This window comes from Neopsephotus bourkii, unplaced genomic scaffold (genome assembly GCF_033783945.1).
Source record: "Neopsephotus bourkii isolate Nb327-2 ecotype Australia unplaced genomic scaffold, CSIRO-AGI_Nbou_v1 NB_1572, whole genome shotgun sequence".
Classification (NCBI taxonomy): domain Eukaryota; kingdom Metazoa; phylum Chordata; class Aves; order Psittaciformes; family Psittacidae; genus Neopsephotus; species Neopsephotus bourkii.
In genome coordinates this window covers 1,335,583-1,363,521 of record NW_026902048.1, presented here as the reverse complement: position 1 = coordinate 1,363,521, position 27,939 = coordinate 1,335,583, and the positions used below count along the sequence as shown (strand labels likewise).

General features: G+C 39.5%; 1 protein-coding gene across 2 annotated transcripts in view; it reads right to left on the bottom strand.

The window, feature by feature from the left end:
- Nucleotides 1-27,939, bottom strand: part of MEGF11 (multiple EGF like domains 11) — a 265,656-nt gene that overhangs the window by 170,215 nt on the left and 67,502 nt on the right. For both annotated transcript variants that reach the window (XM_061371167.1, XM_061371166.1), the window contains 3 exons: nt 25,458-25,559; nt 23,824-23,924; nt 5,424-5,516 (listed from right to left, as the gene is read on the bottom strand). In XM_061371167.1, coding sequence (XP_061227151.1) covers nt 5,424-5,516; nt 23,824-23,924; nt 25,458-25,559 — 296 coding nt within the window. The remainder of the gene's footprint in view (nt 1-5,423; nt 5,517-23,823; nt 23,925-25,457; nt 25,560-27,939) is intronic.

Below are 27,939 nucleotides of genomic sequence, written 5' to 3'. Positions count from 1 at the left end.
GCTGTGCTAGTAACTGCACTGAACAGCAGCTTGTGTTTACATTTCTATTCCCTGGATACAGGCTGTCCTGCGTAGGCTGGGCCTATGAAGATGGGCTGTGCCAGAGACTGCTGAACACATGCAACCTGGGCACGCCAGCCCAGGAGCGTGGGCCCAACATCCAGCAGAGGCAAAAATTAAACACAAGCTGTTTACCTGATTGCACCAGCTCCACAGCGACTGAAGGGAGATGGGTGTTTCTGGAGTTTAAGGAAGAGCAAATGGTTAGAACTGAAAGACAAAGAGATCTATTCCACTCCGTAATTGCTACAGAAAGATCTCTGTACGAGCCTCACTGGAACTTGGGTTTATACATTTGCATGTCTTTGCACAATGTAGCTGTCACTGAGTCTGAAAATCACATAAAAATTAAGCTGCAATTTGAGCTTGGGTTAAATGAAAAGAGTATTCAAACTTTGAAGTCCACGTGCTATAGATACGGAATTCTGTTTCAGCAAAAGCAGTAATTAAGTCTGGATCCCAATGGAAGTTTCAAGACTTTAAACATCTTTAGAAACTGCATCTGAACTCAACAGCTGGAATGAAAATGAAATACTTTGGCTTTGATGGAAACAGAAACCCTGTACCCAGTTCTGTCACCTCATTTGGCAGCCACTGAGGTACAAACCCCCAGCATAGACAAATTATCACACAAGAAACAGGGACAGGTGTCCTTCAGGGACAGGCCCTGAATCCAACTTGTTGCCCACTAACAGCTTAGGACAACTCAGGTGTCCCATCTTCACATCTTTTTGATGTCTCGGTGGTTTCCCAGTCAGCCCTATCCTAAAAACCTGAGCATAGAAAATGAATGATTCCAGAAGATCAATCCCTGATTTTGTTTGAGCCTGTATCCACAAACCAGGAATCTCTCCTTTGAGCTTCATTTCTTTTTTATTTTAAGAATGTGGAAGCCAAAATCAAGCCCCCAAACACCACAGCCTCACTTTAAAATACTCTGTTTTTTCCTGAGATATCTGCCATTGCTTTCATAGCTTGCTGAGCAACCCCCTCCAGATTTAGCAAAGTATCTGCAGTCCTCATTCATCACAAGTTTGGAACTGAAGCACTCCAGCTGCTCCAGGGCTATACCCTTAAATGTGATCTTGCTGTGATGTTAGACTTTGCTGTTGTCATGACCTTGGCTATTTTTGACAGAGAGATAAAGATGAAATAGGTTCTTGCTCTTAATAACAGTTTGTACAAAACATCCTTTCCAAAGAAGATTGTGTTATCTGTATATGTACATTACTGCCCAGCCTATGCCTGGCTCCAATGTTGTAATCAGGGGACATAGCATGAAGGAAGACAGTTTGGCGTTGTTATGCCAACATCCCCTTAAGTACACTTCGGACAAGGACTCTATTTTCTCCACATCCCAACAGCAAAGCAAACATTTTGAAACCCACTTTATTTTTCCATTACAACCTCTGTGTTTGCTTACTCTGAAATTTCTCAAACTGACACACAATTTTGGAAGGTTCTTGCTCTGCTCTTTCTTTTTCCTACCTCTTGTCCACTGCTTTGTGAATCCCTTATTAACTAGAAAGATTTCTGTGATCTTCTCTGCAATGACGAGTGCTCATGAAAGTCAAAATGGTTTTCAGTGACACTGCCTGATGAGTTTTCACATTTTGAAAGGAAATCACCTTATCCCTTAGGGGCCTGATGAAAGAGATGCTTGTTTAGATTTCACTAAGATCTTTTTAGCTGTTTCTTCTAAACTGACTCAGCAACCTCCTTAAACACCTGCTTAATTTAAAGCAGATGAAAAGCCCTACTTCTGTGTCAACTTAAGGATATGCTTAAGTGCTTTCCTGGATTGGGGCCTAATGGCTTGCAGATACAGATAGCTGTTATCAAGACCCAGAATAGGCCAGGTAACCACCAACAGTCAATTATATCCCTACCAGAACTTCAAGGCAGTACATCATACTGTTTGAAGTTAATTGTTTTGAAATAATTGGACAGGTGAGCAGGTAAGTTCACACAGAGCATTCACAATTTCTCTTTGTATTTAAAACACACAACAGCACAGAGTGCACGGACAAAATGGGTGTGATGTTATCAAAACGAGTTAAAAGGGAAGGGAAAAGGTATGGGTTTGGTATTTTTCTAAAAACTTTTCCTTTTAACTACTAGCATCATTAAAACCTTGAAAATATTTTATTTGGGAGCTTCTTTAGTTAATATCTCATTACTTCTCTTTTTATTGTTATGGTAATCAAGCCTTAATATATTGCAGCTTTATAGCATGAATTCAAGGCTCGGCCTGTGGGCATCAACAGATGTACCACAGCATGCAGTAAAACACAGGTACAGAGACATGCAGAGCTGAATATGGCACAGAGCTTTTTTGTAATTGTTTAGTAATTCATCAGAAGTTATTTTAACCTTGACAACAGCTGAACTCTAACATGTACCACGATCAGTCACTGGGAAGCTGCTCCTAATAGCAAGCCATGTTGTCTTACAAGCTGAGTTTTAGGAAAGCATGAAAGAAAGTCTGAGAATGATGATTAAGGTGTTTGGATGCCTTACAGGCTGTAGCTGTAACTATTCACAACATTTAACTGAGTATATGCTAGCCAAGGGAGAATGGTAGCACTGAGAAACTCTGTTGACACCAGAATCTTGCCTCCCATTAGAAATCTGTGCTTGGGGGCAGAATTCAGACCCTCTCCTGGCAAATCACCCACCAAAAGTACAAGCATTTGGATCTGACTTCTGGTTTGGAAGTGACATGTGGACCTTGTGCTGGAGCTCTGCTTGTCGTTGAATTTCACCCATCAAACCAAATGAAAGTTATCCATATAGCTTTTCTCATCTGCAGGGTGTTGAAATACTACCTCAGAAAGAGTGAGTGTCCCTAGATCTTCCCCAAAAGACAGCAGAAGACCCCCAGTGTCAGGTCCACCTCTCAACACTGTTTTCAAGAGAGAACATTCAGGAAACAATTACTGCTCCTGGGAGATTTTCTAAATTTAAAGGGAGTGTTTGGGGAAGCAATCACTTTCCCAGTACAAGAGTTTCAAAGAGCCAGCATTAAAAGCAGTATGCCTGAGACTTAATAAAATCACTGATACTGAAGAGCATCTCAGACAGTTCCGTGGCCTCAGTGGGAGCCAGGTGGCATTTGGACAGCAACAGCTTCAGTTTACCCACAACACAGCCCTACAGAACCTCTCAGAAAAATCCAGCACCTGACATTTGTCCCTGCAAACGTGTAACCTTCATAGCTGGCACCCAATATTAATGAAGGAATAGCAAAAACGTAGGCACAGGTATTACACTGTTCCAGGAGAAGTGAAAAATATTTTCCACATTATTACTGGATAACAGTAAGACACGACTCAATATGTGGATTATCAACATGTCTGAAAAACCTGGTTAACCTCAGTGAGGCAAAGGCTCTCAGCTTCTCTCCCAGAAATACTCAGAGTAACAACACACTGCATTCAGTTGATATCTGTTCTATACCTTTTAATTTAAACTTAAGCCTCCTAACATGGAGGCCACACATCCAAATTTCTAGCAGGAAGCATAAAGGTGAGCAGCTCTCAGCTGCAGCAGAAGCCAGTTCTGTTAGCCATTCACACTTGCAGGCATTCCATCAGACAGCGCTTGTCGAATCAGACCTTAGGACAAGCGTATGTATTGCCCAGCATATAACAAATGGAATGGAAGACAATGGGCACTACAGTCCAGCAAACACACTAATTACATTAATAAAAATGAAAGCTTAAATTTTGAAGCTAATCCTGGGCTATCATTTATAAAAGTTAACAGGGCATATTTAATTTAGGAATTGGCTAACGCTTCTCTTGCCACTGCTGAAACCTCATAAATGAAATATACTGGATTGCTGCCCAGTGCGGAAATAAAAGTTATGAATAATGTTTCTATCTCAATCATTGTCAGTGCTTTAATATTCCTAATTACTTTAAAAAGCTAAATATTCAATATAGGAAAAACCTTCTTTTTCTTTTTATCTTCACTTGCAAGTTACTACGATTTAATAAGAGTCACTGGCTAGTTCTAGTCCACAAAATCATTCTAAGCTTTGATATCTTACCCTTTCCTATTCATATTTACCAAGAATGGAGTGCTGTTACTCTACCTGTGTCTGTAAATGTATGCATCTATATGGTATGTCCATGTTGTCATAGCCTTTTTTCACTATTAGAATTTGTAACTTCTCTAAGTGCACTGTACAAATACCCACTGGCTCTTAGGTTAAATATATCCATTACTAAAAATAACCAAAGGATAAAATGAGTTCCTGAGATCCTATGCAATATTTTACAAGTTTTCTTTTAAAAAATATCATTATAGTCAGTATGTGATGCTGCCCAATTTTCCCCTTGTCTACACTGTCAGGTAATCCCAAAAGGTTGCTTCAAAACCCAAAGGCTGGCCTTTCTTTCTGCCCTTCCTCCCTGCTTCCTCCCTATTGCCTTTTCTGCTCTGAGGACAGCAAAGCTGCAGACAAGCCACCAATGACTTGAACCTCTGGAGGTGTTCATCCCCTGTCACATTTAAGTCCTATTCCCTTCTAATGCCTCCCTTTATAGATCCCTTTTGTTATCTTTTTGCCTGGTAATGATGCCTCTTTCTTAAGATCCCAATCAATTTTGGAGAAAGGGAGGAAGTAAAAGCGAAATGAAATGTTCATTCAGTAAATGACTCACAGCATCTTTCTTGATGCAGCTTTATTTACTTCCCTGACACACAGACAGACTTCATTTAACAAGTTTATTTCTTTTACATCAATAAGGTATTAGGCCTGTGTAGCACAACATCTCTGATGTTTGCCCTGGGAAGAGCACTGCCTGCTTCATTCCAGCAGGAACTAACCACAGAGACTTAAACTTATCATTACCAATTAAGAGTTTGATATATACAGCTTCACCAGCTGAATGAATTGAAAGCCTCAAGTGTGAATTAATTTCCCAGCCAAAGGTGCCCAACTCCTACCTCTACCATTTCCCTAACTTCTGCAGTATGGATAATTTAAGTTACGGGTTTCACATCAGAAGGGAGAATCTTGGCTGTGTGAAAAGTCAATGGCAAAACTCCCATTGGCTTCAACAGGACAAGGATTCTGTCTAGAAACAGTGTTTTCCAAACAACTCCAAGTACTCCACACAGTATTTAATGAAGAATGTGTTGTATTAGAGGTTTAAGAGAGCAAAAAGATCATACTAGAGCTATATTATCTGTATTGGTATCCTAATAACAGGAGTGAAAGCATTAAGAGCATCAACAGACAGCCTTCATTTTTCCACTTAAAGCATCCAAGTTCTAAGGCTACTGCATTATTTAAGGTCTTTTTCTTCATAGCAGCATATATCTTCACCACATGACTTTAAATCTTTACTCACCACTAGAGCAATCAGTACCTCCCCATCCTGGTTCACAGTGACAAGTGTCAGGAGAGACGCATCTTCCATGCACACACTCCTCTGTGCAGAGAGCTGTTTGGAAGAAACAAAGCACAGCGTTGTAAACATAGTAAGTGGTTGGTAACCGTACACTTAACTGTGCCTCAGAGAGCAATCTTTTGTTTAAAAATATTAAACAAAGCAAACACACACAAAAGAATTACTTGCAAGATTCAATTAATACAAAGTGACCGAAATAAAATGTAGGTCTCTTGACAGCAATAACTCAGCTGTCACTTCAGCACTTTGCAATGAAAACCTCTAACACCAGAAATTACTTTGGTTGGCAGTTTTGCTTCATGATAAAACTTCTACCAAATTGACACTTACTATATTACAGAATACCAGCTTCTCGTATTGCACTCAAGTTGCTACTTTTCATAAGATAAAATGGAGCTCATCTTTGAAAGTATATTAAGATCCAAAATAGATTTGTAAGAAAATAGCTCAAGGAAAAGAAATAATTTCACCACGCGATGCAGTAGCTGTAAGTGCAGCCTTGTCTTTTCAAGGTCACCAGTTTTCCATAACTACAGTGTTCTGTATCTTATTTGTCCACTTTGGATTATTGAATGCTCAGTATCCTCAAGGTTCAGACTATGAAAAACTGGTTGGTTTTACTGTCTCCCTTGCCAGTTGCCTAGAGATACACACAGGAGAATCTTCTTTTCCTCTCCCTGAGTAGGAATAGCTCATAGTTTTAAGACCTCTCCTGTGCTGTTGCAATGTCTTAGTTTCCAGTTTATGCTGGTATGCCCATCACATACAAAAAACCTGGACAATAACTACTTTAAAGGCTGAACTTTAATGCTTACTACCTTGTTTCCATTTTACCACTTAAGACATTGCCAAAAACTCAGCATGTCAGTTATTCAAATTGGATGGTTAAATTTAAAGATACAATTTCCATCTAGACTAACATGTATGAGTTATTAACAAATATGATGTAGTGGCAATGAGATCACCATATTGAAATATATACACACAAATACAGATATCATACATTTGACTTATTTCATATATAACCTATGTTTTTTTACCCTGTGTTTTCATATTCAATGGGAAATATGGGCATTGTGCTTACTTAACCAGGAACTGGCTGAAGCCAGAGTACAAAATACTTACTCCGAGACAAAGATTAATTCATTCCTGTCTAAAATGAGGCCAGTAAAGCTGATTTGGGAAGCAGCTTTGTGTTCCTGTACTGAAAAGCCAGCTGAACCACCCAGTTCAAACCTTCTGGAAGTTGCACTGGTTCCATATATGAAACACCCTGTTAGATCCAAGTCCCTCATATTCCACAATGTCTTGACCATTTGAACAATACCTGATGTATTTGACATTCTGTTTGGACTACCAGATCAGATCACATCTTGAATCCATGCTTATGGTGGCATCAAAGCTGATGGAAACATTTTGCTGTCTATTCTGATTTTGGGTCATCACACCAACCCTCTGAGCTATTCATGATGTATTTAAATCCCATTTTAAATCACAAGCAAACTTTCAATAATCCTATGGGACAAATCTTCCTCCTTTTTATCCATCAAATCACATGAGATCAGTGATCAGAATGTTGTCTCATTAGGACGACTCCAAGATCTTTCTAGATTAGTCATTTCCTTCCTAGGTTTGCTGCATGTCAAAAAGGCAATTTATTCTTATTTCATATCTTGTGTTTAGATAGTATTGCAGATGGCATGAAATATTGATAGCTAATTCTCTAGTCACTAATTGTTCTCATCTTTTGGGCATTTATTTTACTTGAGTTGAAGTTTCTGAAGATACAAGGCATCCTCATCTACAGCTGTAGGATGGCATTAAAGACAGGATATTCTATAAACAGGACTTTAAAGTAAAGAAATACACATCTTCATGCAATCATTTTAAAGTGGCTGGTTATCCGGAACAAGTCCACATAAAGAACAGCCACATACATTTAGGCTGTTAGTAAAACTACAGTGTGCTAAAAGATATACAGCATGCTGGGATAGAGATACTTTGAAAACTGTGCCCTCTATAGCTGTATCTGAGAATACAGTTCTCATTGATGTCACTAGACTAGTTTTGCAAGAGGTGTGGAAATCGCACTGAGGTTTTTCTGTTGCCTGTGTGGACAATTACAGTAAGTCTTCTTAAATGTAAAACATGCAACTTGTTATTCTTTTACCCAGGCCAGGTTCTCAGCTCAAGGCATAGGGCATACTTTGGGAACAAGAAGGTTGATGGGGACTGTTTCTTCGCTCTTCCAAGTAACAAAACTCCTGCTCATTATTGCTCTAGATATATTTGATTTAGCCACACAAACATATTACACCTTAACTATGTTAACATAAATATGAAATATTAATAACTAATTAAACTAATAAAGTTAATTTAATCACCCAGCTCTGCACAGAAGTGCTGATGTCTGTAGTAGTGCTCCAACCCCTTGAGACATGTGCTATGTGAGATTTACAAGTAAGGCTCAAGATAGCATTCCTCATTCTAAAGCAATCATAGAATCACAGAATGGTTTCAGTTGGAAGGTACCTTAAAGCTCAGCAGTTCCAATCTGGGCTTGAATATTGCCAGGGATGGGGCAGCCACAGCTTCTCTGGGCACCCTGTGCCAGCGCCTCAGCACCCTCAAAGGGAAGAGCTTCTGCCTAAGAGCTCACCTAAATCTACTCACTTCAGTTTAAAGCCACTCCACCTTGTCCTGTGACTGATAAGAAACACACAAGTACTGTAGAGCACTGGATCTTTGGGTTTAGCTGCTTTAGGTATTTTAAGTCCCACATAGCTGCAGATGACAATGTTCAATGAACAATTAAAGAGTCAAGTACGGTAGACACTCCTTGGAACTGTGGGTTCTCTCATCTCTGTTGCTAAACTCGCTAAAAGCAAGGTAAAATGAAATAAAGCAGCTATGAGCAAACAGTCATTTAAATTATGTGTGAAATTACACAGGACTAATCCTATACATCCGGTTCATAGAAATCCCCCCTTTTTAAAAAGGGGATGCTCTGGTATAACCCATTTTATCCAAAGAAGCAAATAAGCAGACTCCTGCACTGTCTGATTCCAGTCAGGCCAGTAAAGGTCCATATAAAGGTCATATTGGGGTAGAACTCTGAAGTTTTACCATCGCAAATAAAATTGTGACTCTCCCCTATTAAAGGGAAGTCTTGCCTTGCTCTAATCTTTAGAGTTTAAATTAATTTTTCATTCTATTAACATTCAACATAATAGGATACAAAGGTCCCTAAGGCATTCTCCATAATATACTTTGTACAGTGGTTTGCAAATGATCTTACTAGTTAATGGAACTATAAAAATTACTTGCACATAAAGGTCAAGAAAAATAAAGATAAGTATATACTTTCTGACACTGTCCTGTTCCACACTCAGCTAAAGGCCCCTGGAGTAAAGAAAACTTGTACTAATGCAAGAATATAATTCCTCCCAGTATAATAAGCCCAAGCAATTCAACCTTTGGAATTCCAGACTTTTTATGTCTGCATTTTCCCTTGACCAATTCTCTTGAACAATCCAGCAGCTCATTGATCAGTTTATTATTAGCATTCTTGGCATGAATTGAAGATCAGTTCGTAGTTTGATGCAGGCTGGTAATAAAATGACCTACATCAAAGCCCTGCCAAAATGCCATCTTCGTAGGGATGCATTCAGCATGAATTATTTGGCCATACTCAAGGTTACACAGCAACTGCTCCTTAGCATGGAATACAGTCAACAGAAGGGTGCTGCAATGATTCATTTGATGCTTATCAATTCTTTTATAATTACAAACAGTGCTTTTTTTAACGTATAAGGTCAATCCTCAGGGAAATAGACCTAAAGATTAAACTCCTTTCAGACCTGAAATGACTGCATAGATTTCTCTAACACTAGCACTTGTTTTTTAATTGTTGTCCTGAAGTTGAATTCAGGTGCACTAAATGGGCTGTCTGTTTCTCTTATCTACAAAGAGGATGAAATAGCCTGGATATTGCTGTTGAGGACTACACTGCTAAGTGAAGCAGACTCTTCTGGAGAATACTTTCATTGCAAAGTTACTTCAGCTGAGGGCCACCACAGTTGGATTCTCTCTGTTTTCCTTGGGGCTGCATTCCTCTGTATGGACCCAAACTAGAACTTTGCAGAGTTTACCCTGTGCGTCCCCATGTTGTCAACCCATTGACTTCTTGTACTTCATTACACAATGTAACTAACACATGCCACAGTTACCTTCTCAACCTCTCTGCTAGAGGTAAAATGCATTTGGAGAAGAGTTTCATTCTATGGGAGTAAGTATGGACTGACCCCTATGTGTTGTGCTTGCAGTGGAACCTGGAGGAGATCACACCCATCACATTCCATCTCTTTCCCACTTCAGCTGGTGGGACTTTGTGGTGCTAGACAAGGAAAATATCTTGGAAATAAAGAGCAGTACAAAGTCTAAAGGAAGGCAGCATAGAAAGCAGGACACCAGCTTCATGAACTGCTCTCATTCATAGCAGTGTGAGCTGCTGAAGAGACGTGCTGGAGTGTTCCGTAGTAGCTGGAGTTCCCTGGGCACTGTGGGCTTTCTGCCCAGGGATTGTAATGCAGCCAGGAGGTGACAGAATGCATAAATAAATGTAGATACATTATAATAATGGAAAACATAGCTAAATGAAGATACAGATGCTACTATGTGAGAGCATCCTACACAGAATGAATGGCTCTGTTGTGACTGCACACATGGCACAAGGATATTGTCCCCAGACTGCAAGTTCTTCCAAATACTTTTCTTTTTCTGCCCTCCCTTAAGCAGTCTCTGCCTGTATATCTTCACTATACACTGATCTCACCCAAACTCTGATTAATACCATTTGTTTGCTGTGAGCACAGGTAGTCCTGTGGTTTTTTCTGTTATATTGCTAGTATTCTCATTTCAGGTCATCTAATCAGTTTGCCCCATGCTTGTGTCATGGTATAACTGAAATGAGGACAAGCTTGATAGTGTTGCACTATACAGAGCCAAAGCTTAATGGGAAAAGTGGTGTTTTCCTTCACTATTTCATATGTGTCCCTGGAACAACTTGGGTCATTTTAGCACATTCCTCCAGTCCCCTGTGCTGCTTTTAGGGGGGAAAAAAAACAGATTCTTTCAGGTGAACCACCAGTTCTCGTGGCCAGTGGTTTCAGATACTGCAGACAGGTCAAAGGAGATGAAAGAAGATGAAAAAGATACTTGCCCCTTCTCCATTAGGAATCTGTTCACTCAGGGCCACTCTGGTGTTTCCATCTTAATGTCCTGGCCTAAATCCAGGTTGTGCTGAGTCTACAATTAGATAAGCCTGGAGTCAGCTTTTGGCTAGATTTTCTTCGGATGTGCTCAGAAAAGGGGGAGTTGATAGTGGAAGAAAGATGACGACAGCTAATGCATCCAGGTGGGTTTTCCTCATTCTTAGATTATTGCTTATTTGCTGAGTGGAAGATTCCCTCTGTAAATCATTGCCTTCTGTCAGGAATCACACTGATTAGATGGTTTCCTGGATAATTGTTCCAATGAAGTGGGATAATAGTTCTTTGCATTGCTTAATGTCTGATTCTATGGTCATCACTCATTAATTTATCACCTTGGATAGCACTTTAATGCAGGGTTCAGCAACTTTAATTCATAAAGGTATTAAGAGATCTCAAAGCCTGCTAGCAACCCTTATTTTTCATCTCCTTCTTGGTACCTGATGAAAGTAATAACAAAAAATACAAACCCAAGTAGATCAATGTGAGCAAAGGAAAGACGAGACTGATGCAGACCATGCAACAGCCATGGGTTGCAAGATCAGCTCCTTTTCCTGCACGTTTGGAATAAGAGGCTATGCATCTATGCAATCAGAACAGAACCAATGGTCTTTCTTGTCTGGGAAGTGGGGAGTCTCTGACCACTGCCTTGGTGAGATATCGATCTGTGGAAGGTAGCAGCTAGGTTGTGTTATCCTCAGTCTTGACACCCTGCCAAAGCTTAGGGAGTTGGCTATGCCAGAGATGACCTGTGAATGTCTGAGGTAAAAGGATTGAGGAGATGCATTTTGAGGATTCATCTTCTCCCAGGAGCGGAATCTGACATACGTTAGTGTCATCATTGACAAAAATATCAGTAAATCCCTTTGTGAATCTCCCAGGAGGTGAAGATTTGTTAATAAGCATCAAATCTGAGATAGTTTCAGCTCAGATTTCTAGTACAATGTGGGGCTCTGATGAGTAATGTGAAGGTGAACACAGGGTCCCCCATATTCTTGTCATGGCTGAGTGTCCCAGGCAGATGACATGGGCTAGTTTACAGGTCTTAAAACAATTCCAGCCAGACCTCAGTGTTTCAGACTCTCAGGTCTCACACAGGAGGGATGCTCAAGTTTCCCGATACTGGAGAAACTGGCACTGATAAGAATCTAGTTTAGTCTGTGTTGTGATCTATTGCCTGCTGTAGGTCTTGCTGTAAGCAATGGCTTGGGAAACAGACTGTGCCAGGGGAAGGTCAAGGTAGAGGAGAAGCAGGCTGCTTTTTCTACGTGCCCTCAGAAAAGCAAGACTGGTGAAGCACTTTTTGGAATTGCAGTCTGGCTGGTTCTGAGGAACAGCTGAGCTGGAGCAGCACGTCCCTGAGATGGGAATGGCATCGCATGAGCGACCATGAAATAGTGGCAGTGGCTGTAATAGAGGAGAAGGTTAGAGCCCTGCAAACAAAGAGGTTGATGGAGTCACACGCTTAGCAGACTCTTTGTATCATTTTGATGCCCCATTGCCTTCATCTGCTCTTGTAGAGAGAAGGAAGGGAAGATAGAACTTATCATTTAATAATGTTTGAATGAGAGCTGAAAAGCAGCCTCCTAGTAGCAGCAAATGTCAGAAGAGCAGAACTGCGGTCAGGAAGCTGAACCACTTTGTGTTTGGTTGTGTGAGTAACTGAAGAGCTCTGCAGTACTTCAGAAGTACGAAAAAGGAACGTTGGGAAGGCAGGACTCTGAGCACTGAAGTGCATCTGCCCTGCAAAGTGGACAGGTTACAAGGTTGGGTAAAAGCAGCACTGATCTGTTAGTCTGTAGATAAACTCTACAATGCAGCTCTAGCAAGAGGAATGACTGCAAGGGCAGGAGGGATGGAAGTTTCAGAACTAGGCAAATTCTGCACTGAAAACAAAGCATCTGTTTCATGCCTGATTCCAATAGATTCATGCCCAGTGTCACATAGAAAAGGAAGACCTTAGACCAAGGTCAGAGATGACACACCACACACGGTGTCTCTTGCTCATCCCCAGTGTTCCATAGGGATCATGAGATACAAGTACCCGGGCTTGCTCTGTGGGGTGAAGAGCGAAAGTCCACTTTCAGGTGAAATCCTGATCACTATTAGGTGGTCACACTCCCAAACCACTTACCATGGTTAAGGCTCAGTCTTTCTCACTGTCACTACAGAAAGTGAATCTCAGCTCACAGAGAACTCTTTGGCGATCAGCTAAATATTGATAATGGTTGATCATTTAAGAGCTGCAACTGATGTTATACATTTTCTGCCATTGCTTCAACTAGAAATAACCACTGCATTCTACCACGTTGAGAGGAAAGACTTCTGCTGACATCAATTCTGCTGATCAATGTTCTAATACAATATTATTCTGTGGGATAATTTCAGCATTTAACTTTTTGTGGTAAACGATTTCCCATTGCCTCACTGCAGGGTTCACAACAATCATTATCACTAGTTCAAACTCTTAATGAGGTTAAGAGAGATCCTGAATCAGCAGAGCAGAATCTATGACCCAGGAAAGCTTTTCCCCTCCTGTGCCCTCTGTCTATTCCTTCCACTTTGGTAAATTGACCAGCTCTTTGCAGCAATTTGTAGAAAATACATTTTCACTGGTTAATTTTCTACTGGAACTTGATTCAACCAACCAGCAAACCTAATGATAATTCCTCTGCAAATTGTGCTTTATATTGCATCTTTAGGAACAACATTTCTATCTTTTCCTAAGTAATATAAAAATATTAACATCTACTTTTAGGCATTGTCTTTCACTCTATATATGACCTAGCAGACCTCACTCCACCAAAACTAAATGCAGTCAAATAGTATTTGTCAGCAGGAGGGTCCTGGTTTTTTTGAGGACAGAAGAGGGAAGAAGCAATTCTCCCTTGCCAAAAGCAGTGGAAGTATTCCCCAGTCATTCTGTCCTTTACCTTAGGGGAATTAGGTTTTGTTACCTGAAGGAAATTCTTTACAGGCTGGGGAATAATGGCTTTAATGGCCATTTTAATGGCTTTAAGATGAAAGAGAGGAGACTGAGATGAGCTCTTAGGTGGAAGCTCTTCCCTGTGAGGGTGCTGAGGCGCTGGCACAGGGTGCCCAGAGAAGCTGTGGCTGCCCCATCCCTGGCAGTGTTCAAGGCCAGGTTGGAAACAGGGGCTTGGAGTAATCTGCTCCAGTGGAAGGTGTCCCTGCCCATGGCAGGGGGTTACAACTGGCTGAGCTTTAAGGTCCCTTCCAATCCAAACCATTCTACAAACAGAGCAGAAGCTCATACCCAAGATCCCTGGGTATTCCTGCCAATATATGGAGAAGCAGCCAAACCTACGAGAAGAAGAGAAAACAACCTGGTCTACCAAAGCACCTGTAATGGCAGTTACTATCAAACAACACTCAACAGACTGCTGAAGCAATGACTGTTCTCCACTCAGGAGCACGGGTACCTTCATCTGCAATCTGGCCTCTCCAAGAGTTGTGCTGGAATGGAAAGTGAGCTGCCAGTTGGAAAGTACAAAATCAGAAACTAGCTAAAAGTGAGAAGTCTGAAATAAGCAAACGTTTCCATCATAGAAAGACTGGAGGAACATACAGCTGAGGAAGATGAGGAAGGCAAGACTCTCAGGTGCTATAGCAGACAGTGAAAGACATGAGCAGGACTTTGGCCTAAACAGCACCATAAAATGACCAAGTTATCTTTCCTGGTTCTCCGGAATCACCACCCCAGAAGTACAGTACTTGCATATTTAGCTACAGGTTACCTCCCCTCAGGGCATTAAGTGAATTTCTTTGTGTACAAATTCCATATTGCCATTACTGAGAAATATTTCTTATAGGATTTGCTAGCATTGCTACATGCTCATAGATCTCCAATTACTGACTTGTGGGTCTCATGCCAAGAGCGTTCTATTTTCTGTCAGTAAATGACACAGCTCCACTGCTGATTGATTTTCATAGGCAGAGACTATGTGCCATGTATCAGAGCGAGGATGGGTGCACCTCAAAAATGTTCCTAAAAGATCGTAAGTAGATAGACAAAGACATCTGGCCTGCATGATACTTCTGGCTATCTTTGCTGAGTGATGCAACACCTAATAAAACTAAATTACTCTGATTCTCCCAGATAAATTTTAGTCCTGTAGCACATTGAATAAACTATTGATTTTTTCAAACACAATCTTTCTTCATTCTTATTCCAAATTTCATCAAGCCAATCTAACAATAATCCTTTCTTTGTTTCTCCCAAAATAGGATGAATATGGACACATTTCTAAAGGCAAACCCGTCATCAAGGCCAGGCTATTGGACGGCTTGGGCCCCAGAGGGCCAGTGTTTTTCAGACTGCATTGAAGATCAAGCCACACATTCCAAATGAAGGTCACCCTGTTGAAATCAGGGATAGGAGTACAGTCTGTTTGAAGATCATGTTATGAATAAGCTGCACTAACAGTACTGGGGATGGAATATTTAAATGCAGACACTTTTGACTCTTCTCACATTTCAAAAGGAACCATAGTGATGTCTTTCAGAGCAACTTAGGGAAAAGAACTGCAAAAAAGACCTCAGGAAACAAATTGTTGTGTAATTATAGGGGCTGATTTTCATCCCAAGCCACTAGTCTAAACTTTTCTGCACCCAGTTCTAGATTGCAGATCAGCTCATTTAGGATCAAGTCCAATTCCTTAGTAATGTCTAAGTGCCTAGAGAAACTTTCTACTACTGATACAAGGTAAAGTGTACTTCCCAATTTCTGTGATTCACACTGTTGCCTGAAAATAGAAGAATGGATCTGGAAATAAAATCTACCTACATTATCAGAAGCTGCTGAAGATGCCTACCCGTTACTAGAAGGTAAATGTTACATAACATTTGCATAAACACAACTATTATACAGTATTTGGTGGGGAAAAAAAAGATCATTTTGGATACCTTTAATAATGCTTTTAAAAGAAATGCTATTTAAACTGTAGATTCTCCTAACCCATGGCACCTGTCAATGCAGATGTAGTAATATCAGATCCTAAAATAGTACCAGTGACTTGCTTCAGCAGAGCTTAGATATGCACTACACTGCTGTAACAAAAAGCCTCCTTTTGTTACTTGTTACACTGAATACCCAGTTTAACTTCTTTACAAATTTGCTTATAATGTGTTCCACAGACAGTTTCTTCTTTTTAATCAGAGAAAGAGCTCTTTATTTGACTCCATTTACGCACTTAACTTGAAAGCTTTTTCAAGTAAGGCTATCTTTAGTGGGTTTGCACATGAATTTCTGGGCTTGACAGTAATGAAAGTAAATCATAGTATTCAGCAAGGAAAAAAAACTTGATAAAAAGAAGGAAAGCTTTGGGATTAAATACATTGAAAATACCTCTTGACTTAGAGCATCAGAGAAAGTGAGGTTTGCCAAAGTGAATGCCTGTGTTAGAAATACTGAGCTGAAGATAAATTATTCAGAAAAGTGCAATGGACTGGAGTTTCATGATACATTTCCTTGGGGAGCTCTAAAAAACCTTCAACAAAGTGAAAAGCATGTTCAACAATACACAAATATGAAGTGAAATGCTATAATCCTGTAACAAAGAAAAAGAGAATATGTCTGTGTGAGCAGTCAGAGTATCTGGTTCTAGAGGAAGCATCCGTGGCTGGTTTCTGCTATCTGATTAATACTTTTACACTGTACTGCTAGAGTATTTAGTATTAACACATGATTTTCATGCTATCAGCCAATATCATCATCATCTTCTTTCTCTAAGAATAATTAGGGAACCAAAAATGAACACTGATTTGACAAGTAACTCTACTGCAAACCTGAAATGGCCATCTACGTGCCCTTTGGGGTTTTTCTCTCTTCTTCCACTTCTGTTTTGCTTATTAAACATTTTTTAATCTCAATCCACAAGTTTTCTCTTTCTTTCACTCTTCCTTTCCTATTCCACTTTACTTTCCCACCAGGGGAAGCGAGAGCAGCTGTGTGGCTCAGTGAGCAAGCAGGCACTGTGTTAACCAGTGTGATTAACCAGGTACTGGGCTATACTGTTAGTCTATTGTATACCCTTCAGACATTCTTCTTGTGGTATTGATTCATTTTTATTTAAGGATTCAATCTGACAAGATGTCTAGAAATGAGGAAGAGGGGCAACCAGCACTTACACTTTCTTCCAGTCAGCAAGGAATCTGCATAGGACAGTCCCCCCCATCTGACTGATGGCGTGCAGACACCTGGAGTTAATGTCTGACAAAAACTTTGGAACTGGTCAGGGCAAGGTCACAGCCAGGGGAAGCTCCAATAGGAAAGAAGTGGGAAAAGATGCCATCTCAGATTTTTAATGTGCATCAGAAGCTCTTTCTAAAGGCCATCTAGATTTAGGTAACTTCTTTTCCTCTCTATCTTCCCCTCCTTTCCTATGTCTTCAAAGCACAAGGGAAATAAATCTATTAAATGGGAAAAGGATGTAAAGGAGTGGTGAAGAAAACAACTTCAATTTTAAACATGTATTTCATTTCACACATCTATCTTCTTTCTGGCCCTATTGATTTCAATAAGTTAACCCAGCTCACCACACATCTGGACTACTAATGAACAATGTCTTTTGGAGAGAAAAAAATATCTTCTGGAGTTCTTTGCCTCCATGATCTGATAAATGGCCAATATCTGGTAAGTATACACCCTCAAAACCAGTGCAAATCAGCATTAACAGCACTGAGCTGTATTAAAGCAGAAAGAGGAGGAGAATTTTCAAAGGGAATCAAGACATTAAAGAAGATGTAAAAGTAAGGATGAAGTAACTGAAGATATCCATTCCAACATGGTGGATCTGTGCTGATTTACACACCTAGGGATTAACCTGCTAAAAAGTGGGCAAATTAATGGACTAAACTGTACATGGCTCTTGCTCTGAATTCAACAATGAACTCACATCTCTGAGTTTTGTATGCTTTTCTGATTATCTTTTTTCTGATCCTGCTGAAGCTCCCAGGCATCCAGTCCATTAGCATGAATACTGGGTAGCTCTGGATCCAGTGCCTCCTTCTGTGTCTACCTTCCCAGTATTCTTTTATACTGATCCAACTGAGATTGCCTAAAGCAACCAGAAAAGCTCTTTTACTGCTACACTTGCAACAGTCTAAATCTTTTTCTAACTATAATGCTTGTGTAATTTTTCCTCTGATATTTATTAAGCCCTTTGAGACATTATGCAGCTTCAGCAAACCTTCTTTCCGACTTCATGCTACCTTCGTTCCTTTGTATCAACATTTTCTTTCTCCTCCTTCCCTTGCATTTCTTGCAGAAGTCTTTCCCTTATTTCATTACTACTCCCCACCAGCATCTTTGCAAATCCATCAGCATCCAGAAGCTGACTGCAAATGTAAAATGATGGATGAGAGATGAGAACTGATTTTTTCACCTTCTCAGCAAAGAGGTCTTTCCATTATCTTTAGACTAAATCGTAACTCAATGTCTTTATCTATGCCACAAAATGAGCTGACCTAATTGTAAGTCTTTCTCTCTCTTCCTATCCTACCTCCCAAGATGTTCAGAAGGAATAAGCAAAGGCCTCTACTGTTTGCAGGCTGTGACCTGCCCCGCTCTGTTCTGTAAAATGGGGTATCAGGCATTTGTACACAGCTCCAAGGTTACAACCTGAGTAGGTAGCAGAAGTTGAATGCAGATAACCAGTTCTGTTGCATACTCCTCCTGTTGCTGTCCTATCAACCCACCTGAACATTCAATAGAAAACAGGGATTCCCCCCAGTCACCACACATTGGTAATAATGTGTTGCTAATACGACTATGACTACTACTATTAAAAGCATAATTTCTTAATTCCTGTACAGGATCCCCTCACATGTGAATGCAGAACTTAAATTATTTCCCCATATTCTTCACTGGAAAAAGATGTAGGGAGTCATCTCAAATGCATATAAAAGGAGAAATTTCAAAGAGTCTCCTACTGTCATTTCAACTCTATAATTAATAACCTTATATGTAGAATGGCCTTTCCACACCATTTTCTTGCACTCATACATCCCAAATCAGATAGAGAAAAGGAATGTCCCCTGATACAAAGTATCTATGTACTGCTAGATCATTTCCCTTAATTTATGTTGCATTATTGATGTACAGAATGCTGTACTTGAATAATGTAACAGTAAGTCTCTTACAGCAAGCACCAGCTTTAATGTGTGTCTATAAAGATAAGAAAAATATATTTCCCAAGTCCAGCAGTTTTCAAACAATATATTTTCAAGTTACAGGGATGTTCACCATGAGGAATTTAGAATTGAGGTGAGAAGGGAGGGGGACAACATTTCTTCTAAAATGTTAATGAGCTTCTGCATGACAAAGTGAAAATAATCAACAAATCTGACATATGAACAAATGCTATTAATATTCAGGAAGTTTAAGCCGCTGATTCAACAGTCTGTCAGAGTGTGCAACTTCTGCACTGATCACATAAGCTATTATTTTTCTTTTCATCACAAGTACACTCCACAACGGTGTTGTTGTAACATACACATTGAAAATGGCAAGGATTGTAATTCATCCAGATGGCAGGATGCTCTGCCATTGTTGTTCCTATCCTACAGATGTTTAACAAACCAGCCATATGGCTCCAATGAGATGGCCCTTTCAAAGATCACAAAAGCTATGATACATGTAGCCTTGTAAATGGGAGTGCAGTCCTGAAGTATGAACGTTCCTATTGCTACAATTAAAGCATACATCATGCTATGAAGTTGGTGTGTCTGATGGAATTGCAGGATTTATGAAACATTATTTAAAACCCTCAAAAGTATCAGGTCCTAAATTTGCACAATTTCACCAAGTCAGCTATTAACAGAACATTCCTCATTGGTTCTGAAATTCATTAAAGGTTTCAACATAGGCTGAAAAGATGGATATATAACTACCTGCAAATATAATAATGTCCAAGCGAACCATCACTCTAGGTGACAAATTGAGATCCAACCAGTGAGACCAAGAATTTCTCTATCAAAAGATGTGTCAAAGGCAAGGGGCCCTGAATGATGGTTGTGGCAACTGTAATGTGGAAAGTTGAATGTTGAGAAACAATCTGAGATCAATAATATCTTGGCCGAGAAAGGAAAGACCCATGGTCAATCTATAACTGTACTGAATTTTGGCAGGTTTGAATGATAGATAAGTGGCACCGGTAAGATTGTTTAATCACCAATCCTGTCATTATTACATCCTGTCACATTGCATAGATTTAGACATTAGAAGAAGAGGGTAAGGCAGGAGAGCGAAAAATAAAACTGTTAAAACTTAAAATATCTCAATCTGTGAAGAAAAGGTGAATTCCCAACTTTGTGTTTAATGCTGGGTTTTTTCTGTCAAGAACAGCAGATGTTTCAGTCCTGTCTTCCTTTTCTCTGTTGCTTGGGTCTCTGACCCTTTGTTACCTAGAAGAAACATCTCTTTTATATAAAACTGTTGTGCAAGGATAAGATTAATATGGACAGCCTGAACAAAGCATTGGTCTCCCAGACAAAAGCGTACCCATTTAGTACACAGGGAATCTTTCCACCTGACATGTTCTTAAAGGGAAGCATTCTATTGCCATCTACTCAATGGGTAAAAAGTACAGAAGAGCCACATAATATTCCTTTTCTTGTTTGTTTTTTGTGGTTTTTTTTTTTTTTGACCAGCAAAGTGGTCAGGGATGCTTTAACTTCCACAGATACAATCAGACAATAGGATTTTAAGACATCCTTATGCAAACCTTGAAGGGCAGTTGAACCCTGTGGTGGTTTGAGAAAAAGATTTTCTGCAGTTTATGCATTTGCTCTGCCAAAAGCTTACCTTAGCATACAAAGTACAGGCAATCACAGTTGCTCTGATTTACTACCCGGCCTGTGCTGTTTGTTTTCAGGGACAGCTCAGTGAGAAGCCATGTCATGTATAAGAACATTCAGAGAAGGGAAATCAATTTGCAAAACTACCAGAATGGAAGCAACCATTTTGAAGACATCAGTGGAAAAAATACGAAGATGTGTATTTGCAGCATTTTTCAGGTGGAATTTTTGGAATACCATTACAACCCCAAGATATTCCAAGCCTTTTATGGGCACAAAGGCAATTTCATAGCCCAAAACTGCTTAGCCTAAGTGCTAAGGAACTGGACAGAGGTATAACTTACCAGTCAACAAATTAATTATTTGACCTTGTGCCTGAATTCCACAGTTTCTGGGACAGCAGCATATCCAGAACTCAGAAAGGCAAAGAAAACACCAGAGTGGCAAAGCAAGAAGTTCTGGGTCATCCTGATTACATAGAACTGAGGGTAGATTTTCTTAGACCAAACCCATTTAGTAAGTCCCAACAGGAGGACAAAGATAAAACTGTATATCTGACATGCCTTTAAAAATAATAAATGAGAAGGGAAAAGATCAAAACAGTCACTGAAAGCCTTCACTCCTGCTTTAAAATCCAAGAAACAGTCATTAATAGAGATTTAAACTCAGCCTTCTCTAGTCTAAACATGTCACTGTTAATTACAAAGCTATTTAACTTTTGCAAGAAATAAAGACTGCTATTAATGAAAGAAGAACCAATTAGCCTTTAATCTACACAATGTTTTTTAATCAAACTTTCTTTTGATCATCAGGCTCACTGCGGGATGTATTCTCTCCTCCCCATGTTGTAGTGGCTTCCATGATTGCTAATGGAATAGATTTTAAAGGGCTGACTGGGTTTGGAAAACCTTCTCTGCAGGGCTGAAGCTTCCTTCCCCCCTCTGTGGCACTGGGTCTTAGCAGAAGGATGCTCATCTTGAACCGTGCTGCCCTATGGCAGCATAGGAAAGTGGGATGATTTTGATGGTGTCTCCTGACCTCCCTCTTGTAGCTGCTGCCATTAAAGGAAAAGGCACTGAACATGTCTGGAGGAACGTGGGACAGTAGTGCTAGACTAGCTTGGAAGGCAACAGAAGACAGCATCAGTTTAAAGAAAAGAAACAAATGGTTAAGGGAAGGTAAGGAAAGAGGCAAAAGCAGGGCAGTGCCACCAGGAACAAAAATGGAATTCATGGTGGACTGCAAAGTATGATGAACGGAAGAACTTGCTTGTTGGCACACTAATATGTTGCGAAAAGAAGAAAACAAAACTAACAGGACAAGGGATTGGTGTCTTAGAAACAGGAGGTATGACACAAAAAGGATCACAATAGCAAAATATTGTTGAGGCTTCAGACTGCTGCTTGCAGGGTCAGAGTTTCAATGAGGTTTTTCGGTTGGTTGATTGGTTTTCCTTTGTGGCTTCTTATGGTATCAAGCAGTAAGACCACATATCTAGAATCAATCATGACAGAGAGCTTCTTCCTTTGCATCATTTCTCTTTCAGCAGAGAGAAATGCTCTTTCTCTTCCTTTACATCACTTCTCTTTCAGATCTCTCAGGAAGGAGGATAGAAAATGGCCTTGAGGCATGCACTTCACATTTCTGACCATGCAGATCATTCAGTGTAAGAACCTGACTCCTGCACATGTGAACCTAAATATCACCTCCACTGTTTCAAACATACAACTGGTCTGACCAGGTACCTGCTGTCTGTCCTGCATTAGCAGAACTCTGGTTTATGGTCTGTGCTGTTCTTTCTCCACAGTATTTGTCTGGCAGTCTGTCAGACTCTTGAGGATTAATCCTAACCAAAAAGCACTTCAAAATAAATGTTAATATCCTCATAAAATGAGAAGCTCCGCAAAGTTCTCCTGTTGTTGCAACGAGTAGGGCAATTAAAAAACAGAAAATAAAAGACATCCATAGACTGCAGAGAGAAAAGTGAAAATAAATATGTTCTGTGCCAGACAGGATTTTGAGTCACAAAATCAAGTCGATAATAAACATGTGTGGAGCAACTGCTGAAATGATAATGACCCCAGAGGAATTTAAAGGTAACTACATACTTAACATAGGAAAGGCTTCAGCGATTGGTCATGTTCAATGCTTTTCAGAACCTGAGTAACAGCACTTCACATTTCAAAAGATCAAATGATTACTCCCTCTGTAAAATCAGGCTAATTCTACCAGCCTTATCTTAAAGGGGTGGTAATTTTGCAGCGTCCAAAGCCTCCTCAAAGGTCCTTCAAGATGAGATTAGGGTCTATTCATGTTTCTGAGGCGCTTCTGTATTACATTTTAAATACAAGATAGTTACTCAGATAAAAACACCAACACAGCTAGATACAAATAACTTTAAAACACTGTGTCAAGATATATAAAGTTAGCTGGATAATTGTATTGCTTTAATATCTAAATTATTCTGTGGCATTTTAAACCTGTCTATAAAATTTGGATTCTGATGTTCACCAAAACCTTCTTGTGTTTTTCTTGTGTCATAATCCCATTCTAACAAGATGCAGACAAGAGATTCCCAGCTCCACTTCCCGAGCAAAGCTGCAACACTGACAACACACATTAACGTACAAGACATTCTTAACTAACAAAGCTTTTAGGTGTTCTTGAATGATCCATTTCACTTCTTGTCCCCCTCAAACTGACCTAACACACTCCAGAGCTTTTTATTGACTTATACAGTGCAGACAGGACAAAGTTCTGACATTTGTGAAGCTTTAAAAAAGAGCAAAATCATTGACAGGAACCATGAGAAACACTGAGATTTTAAATATTTGTACCTGAACTAAGAACTTGCCAAATTAAGGGGCAGAAATTTTATGCTGCTTAATAAACTCTGTGACAGTTTACATGTAAGCGTGGTTTTAGTTCCCCTAATTCTTTAACATTAGTACATACTTGCACAAATTACTCCCCAAAGTACGGTCTGATTCAATAAAGCACTCAGGAACTTGATTAACAGCCTCCCCAGTGATTTCAGCAAAATTTTGCTTAGGTACTTGGAATACACATACTGAACTGACCTGAACTGTTCAGTATCTGCAATCCTGACTGAAATCAGTGGGACCTGAAGGTTCTGAGCAGCTCTGAAAATCAGCCTTTAATATTACTATCACAATACACCTTTAATGAGCCTACAGCTCCTCCAAAAATTACTTTTAATTGTCAGATCTGAAGCAAAACTCTGTACATACGTATACAGTAGTCTCCACTTTCGTAATATCCAGGGCAACACTGTGATCTTCGCCGATACATAGTTCTTAGTCCTCTTCGGTAGGCTGTTTTATAACTTATTCTAAATGGCAAGACAGAAAGCCATTTGACAATACAGAAAATCAATGCCTACTGTTGGAATTATATTTGTGTTAAATTATAGTAAGGATAGCATTCAATAATTATTTAAAATGCATGAAAGCTTTTGATATTAAAAGCCACAATAAAAAAAATCAATATTTGTTTTGAAACTTGAAATATAACTTGTATTATAAACACAGTACTCATGACAGTCAATCACTGCAGCTCTTCCTAGGACTGCTATCTTAAACCATTTCCCCAGTCCTAAAGCAAGGGCAAGGAGTTTCTCTGAGAGCAGATGATTCATTTCTGCAAATCAGCAATGTCAGCTATCACCAGTGGAACGAGCAGAATCTTCCACTGTGTCAGTGCACTACACAAGCCATTACCACAACGGAAACTGCTCTCACTATACAAAATGAAAAGTTAACCCCAAATGATTTCTTCCTACTTGCTAACCCTTCCAAGGCACTAATGCCTTGCAAAATGCCATTATAGTCCCAGTGGAGTATTTAAAGCATGTTTTCTCCACTGCAATGTGTGGGTTACAGAAATGGTTTTAAGCATTCTGTAGCTTCTCTAGACTTATTCATGGAGTTAGCAACGATACCACGTTAGAAAAGGGATATTAACAGACTGTGTATATTGTATATGATATATGATATATGATATGTGATGTTTATATAACAGCTTTATTAATGTTAGTTTATTTGAAATTACCTAAACTGAATAAAATCTATTGTCCTCATGCTAGATAAATTGATCAAATTTCCTCTGCTGCGTTCCAGTCTATACAGCAGTGCAGAAAGCTCTGCATCCCTGTTCAGTTCCATACATCGGAACATAGAAGCTAAAAAGCAAAACCCACAGTCAGACTAGGATAGTGCTGAACAACCTCTTTGCTATTAAGAGTTAAGGTACCAATTAACTTGCTAAAACTCCCTTGAAATATTTCAAATATGAGTGGATGTTTGTAGGATACTTTTGTACTTGGGATCAGAATGAATTAACAGCAATATCGTGGAGCCTGGGAAAAATTAACGCTTGGCATCAGTGCTAGAAATGAATCCATCCTTATTTTACCAGATATTCAACACAGATTTGGGTGCAGTATTTCAAATATGGATCCATTCATAATTATCACTAACCCTGAAGTATCCAATTCTTCAAGATTTAGGAGCTTCAGGGACTTCCTACCATAAACCTGGACATGTATTGACCACTTGGAAAAGACAGTTGGTCATGGTTGGGCATGCAAGAATCACTTCCAGTCCATGGAAGGGCGAATGGCAAAGGGACATACTCCTGAACGGCCCTGTAAGGGACTGACTATCATTGACTTCACCCAAATTTCATGCAAAAATCTCTACTTCAATCAATGCCTCTAGAATGCAAAACACCCTGGCTATAGTGCTGAAATACACCTTTCCATACATATCTATATTATAGTACTACAAAGACTGGCATAAATAAAAGGTATGAGAGGAAAGAAAAAGGCAAAACAAAACTAAAATTTCTGGGGATTAGTTCTTACCTGTGTCTGGTGCACTTGAACCAGTTCAGTATGTCAGTACATCTTGTATAATAGATCTGATCAAAAGGATGAGCATAAGACTCCTGGACTGTCACAGCATAGCTAGGAGTAGACAGAGAAAGGAAGTGAAAGGCTGTTTGTTGCAACCTGAAAAGCTTCAGTTCCCTGTATAAGCTACTCATCTAACTTCAGTATGAAAAGAATTCAATCAATAATCTCAGAAACTTTGGGCATTATTAAAAATCAAAAAAAGGCTTCCTTCAGCCACAGCTGTGCCTGAAAATTCTGGCAATGTTGCTAACTTCGGCTCCATAACAGAAATAGAGATTTCAGTCTGAGTAACAAACCATTCCCTGCTGGAAAAAGGACTAAATTCATGTTAGTTTAGACAGTGAAAAGGGTATTTGGTTGTCTTAATGCTGCACATTTTAAAAGAGAAGAAAGCACCATGGTTTTAAAACATCCCAGTTACCTTCCTGCCTAGGACTGTGAATTTTTTCTTGTACTCCAAAATAGCAGTTAGAGTTTGTATTAACTTAGCAATGCTGCATGTTGCCACTGTGATGGGATGCTGACACATCATTTCAGGATGAAGCAGCACCACTACTTCAACTACTGGGAGCACCAATCAAATAGGATCATTTATAAAAGATGTTGAAGAGTGTTTATTCTTCCGCTGCACAAATTAAATCCTTTTAATCTGTAGCAGAAATAACCTCAGAACTATGTGAAAATTGTAATGTGATTTAACTGGTATCTAGATTTGGAACATACAGTTAGAACAGGATTAGCGCTCTTTGTACAAATGAATGGATATAAACCAAAACTGGGCGAGTTGGTTAGAAATCACAGAGCTCTGACAACACTAAGAATTTATTAATCTCCTTCCCAAAATGCTATTTATTCATGTATCAGGTACTATATTAACTGCTGTGATTATACTGAAAGTGTTCAGGCTCCTCATGTGATAGAGGAACACAAAACTCATGGACTTCTTAGTGTCAGTCACTTTGGAACACTGTATTGCCCTATAGCAAGTGAGACTTTGATCTCAGGTTCTGATCTGGAAACAAGATCAACTTTATCAGATCTACAATATCTTTGGAGAATGATACTAAAATCATTCTAAGCAGGGTCAAGACACAGGAATTAGACCCTCCAAATCATTCATTATATTGATTGTTTTAATCCTCCAAGTGATCTCCTTCTTGTCAGTGGGACTGCTGATGTGATTAAGCTCTGTGAGATTTCACCCATTAGGTAATACCAAAGTATTTGCTTGGAGGGTCTGACTGGCTTGAAATCGAAGGCTGGACTATTACTGCCCTGCTTGTCATGCCCCTTCTAGAGAAGCCAAGATTCTACAAGATGTTGCTTTTGCCCTCTGTCACAGTTTGCTGGGTTTGACAATAATGATTTTACTGCCACTAATGGCAAAATGTAAAATATTTACATTGCTCATTATTAACACAAAGCAGTAACACTCAGAAATCTTGATTATTATTTTATGATCCTGGTTGTTATCCAGCAATTGCCCTAACAATCTTTTCCCTTTGATTTATTAACATCTAAGTAACAAAGTCATCTTGGTCAGTACAACCAATCAATTTTGGTATTTAATTTTTGTTTCTCCTTGATTGGGTCTCTGGGTTGCTGACTATCTTCAGACAAAATCAATATTTTATTCCTGTGCTCTGAATGCACTTCACCTCACAATACAGACTGCAAAATCCTTTCCTCTCTAGTTTTTGCTTTGCAGTTGCAAGAAACCTGCAAACAACTCTCCAAAATCAAACTACAGTGCCATTAAAATATGATTCCATCTCTGCTCTTGTTAAAAGGATTTATTTTGCTAAAGTGGACAGTAATTCATATTTGTGTGAAACTAAACCACAGAACTGGAAATTCAGTGAGTTAAGCTTAAGAGTACAGGAACTTTAGCCTCTGCAAACAGACCCTGCATGACTGTGAACCCTATCAAAGATGGTGGGTTTCTATGTACTTATAAGAACTGTCCTGCAAAGATCCACTTTTAGGATGAGGACACTGTAACAATAGAGAGAACAAGAATTACCAGGGCCTTTAATTCTCTGTGCTTTCAAGTGGATATTCTTTGAGGCTGACACAAATGTGGCAGATACAGTCAAAAAGTTCAGGACATACAGAATAAACCTGCACGGTGCAGCAGGAAGGGCTTAAAACGTAGGCAAAATCTCTAATAGTCCTGCTTGACCACAACCAGAAAAAATCAAGACAGAATAAGGCCACCATTTCTCTAGGTCTCTCCATGATACATGAAAATACCTGTGGAGTGCTCTCACTGAAATCATGGAGGAGCTTTTCAAAGTATAACTGAGCAGACAGGTAACAGAGGTTTATATACAGCTCAAGCTTTAGAACCAGTTCTTTGGGATGACCCAAATTCTCAAAGCTGCTCTGAAGTACTCTTTCTGTCATGCAAATCCATGTTCTTTTGTGAGGC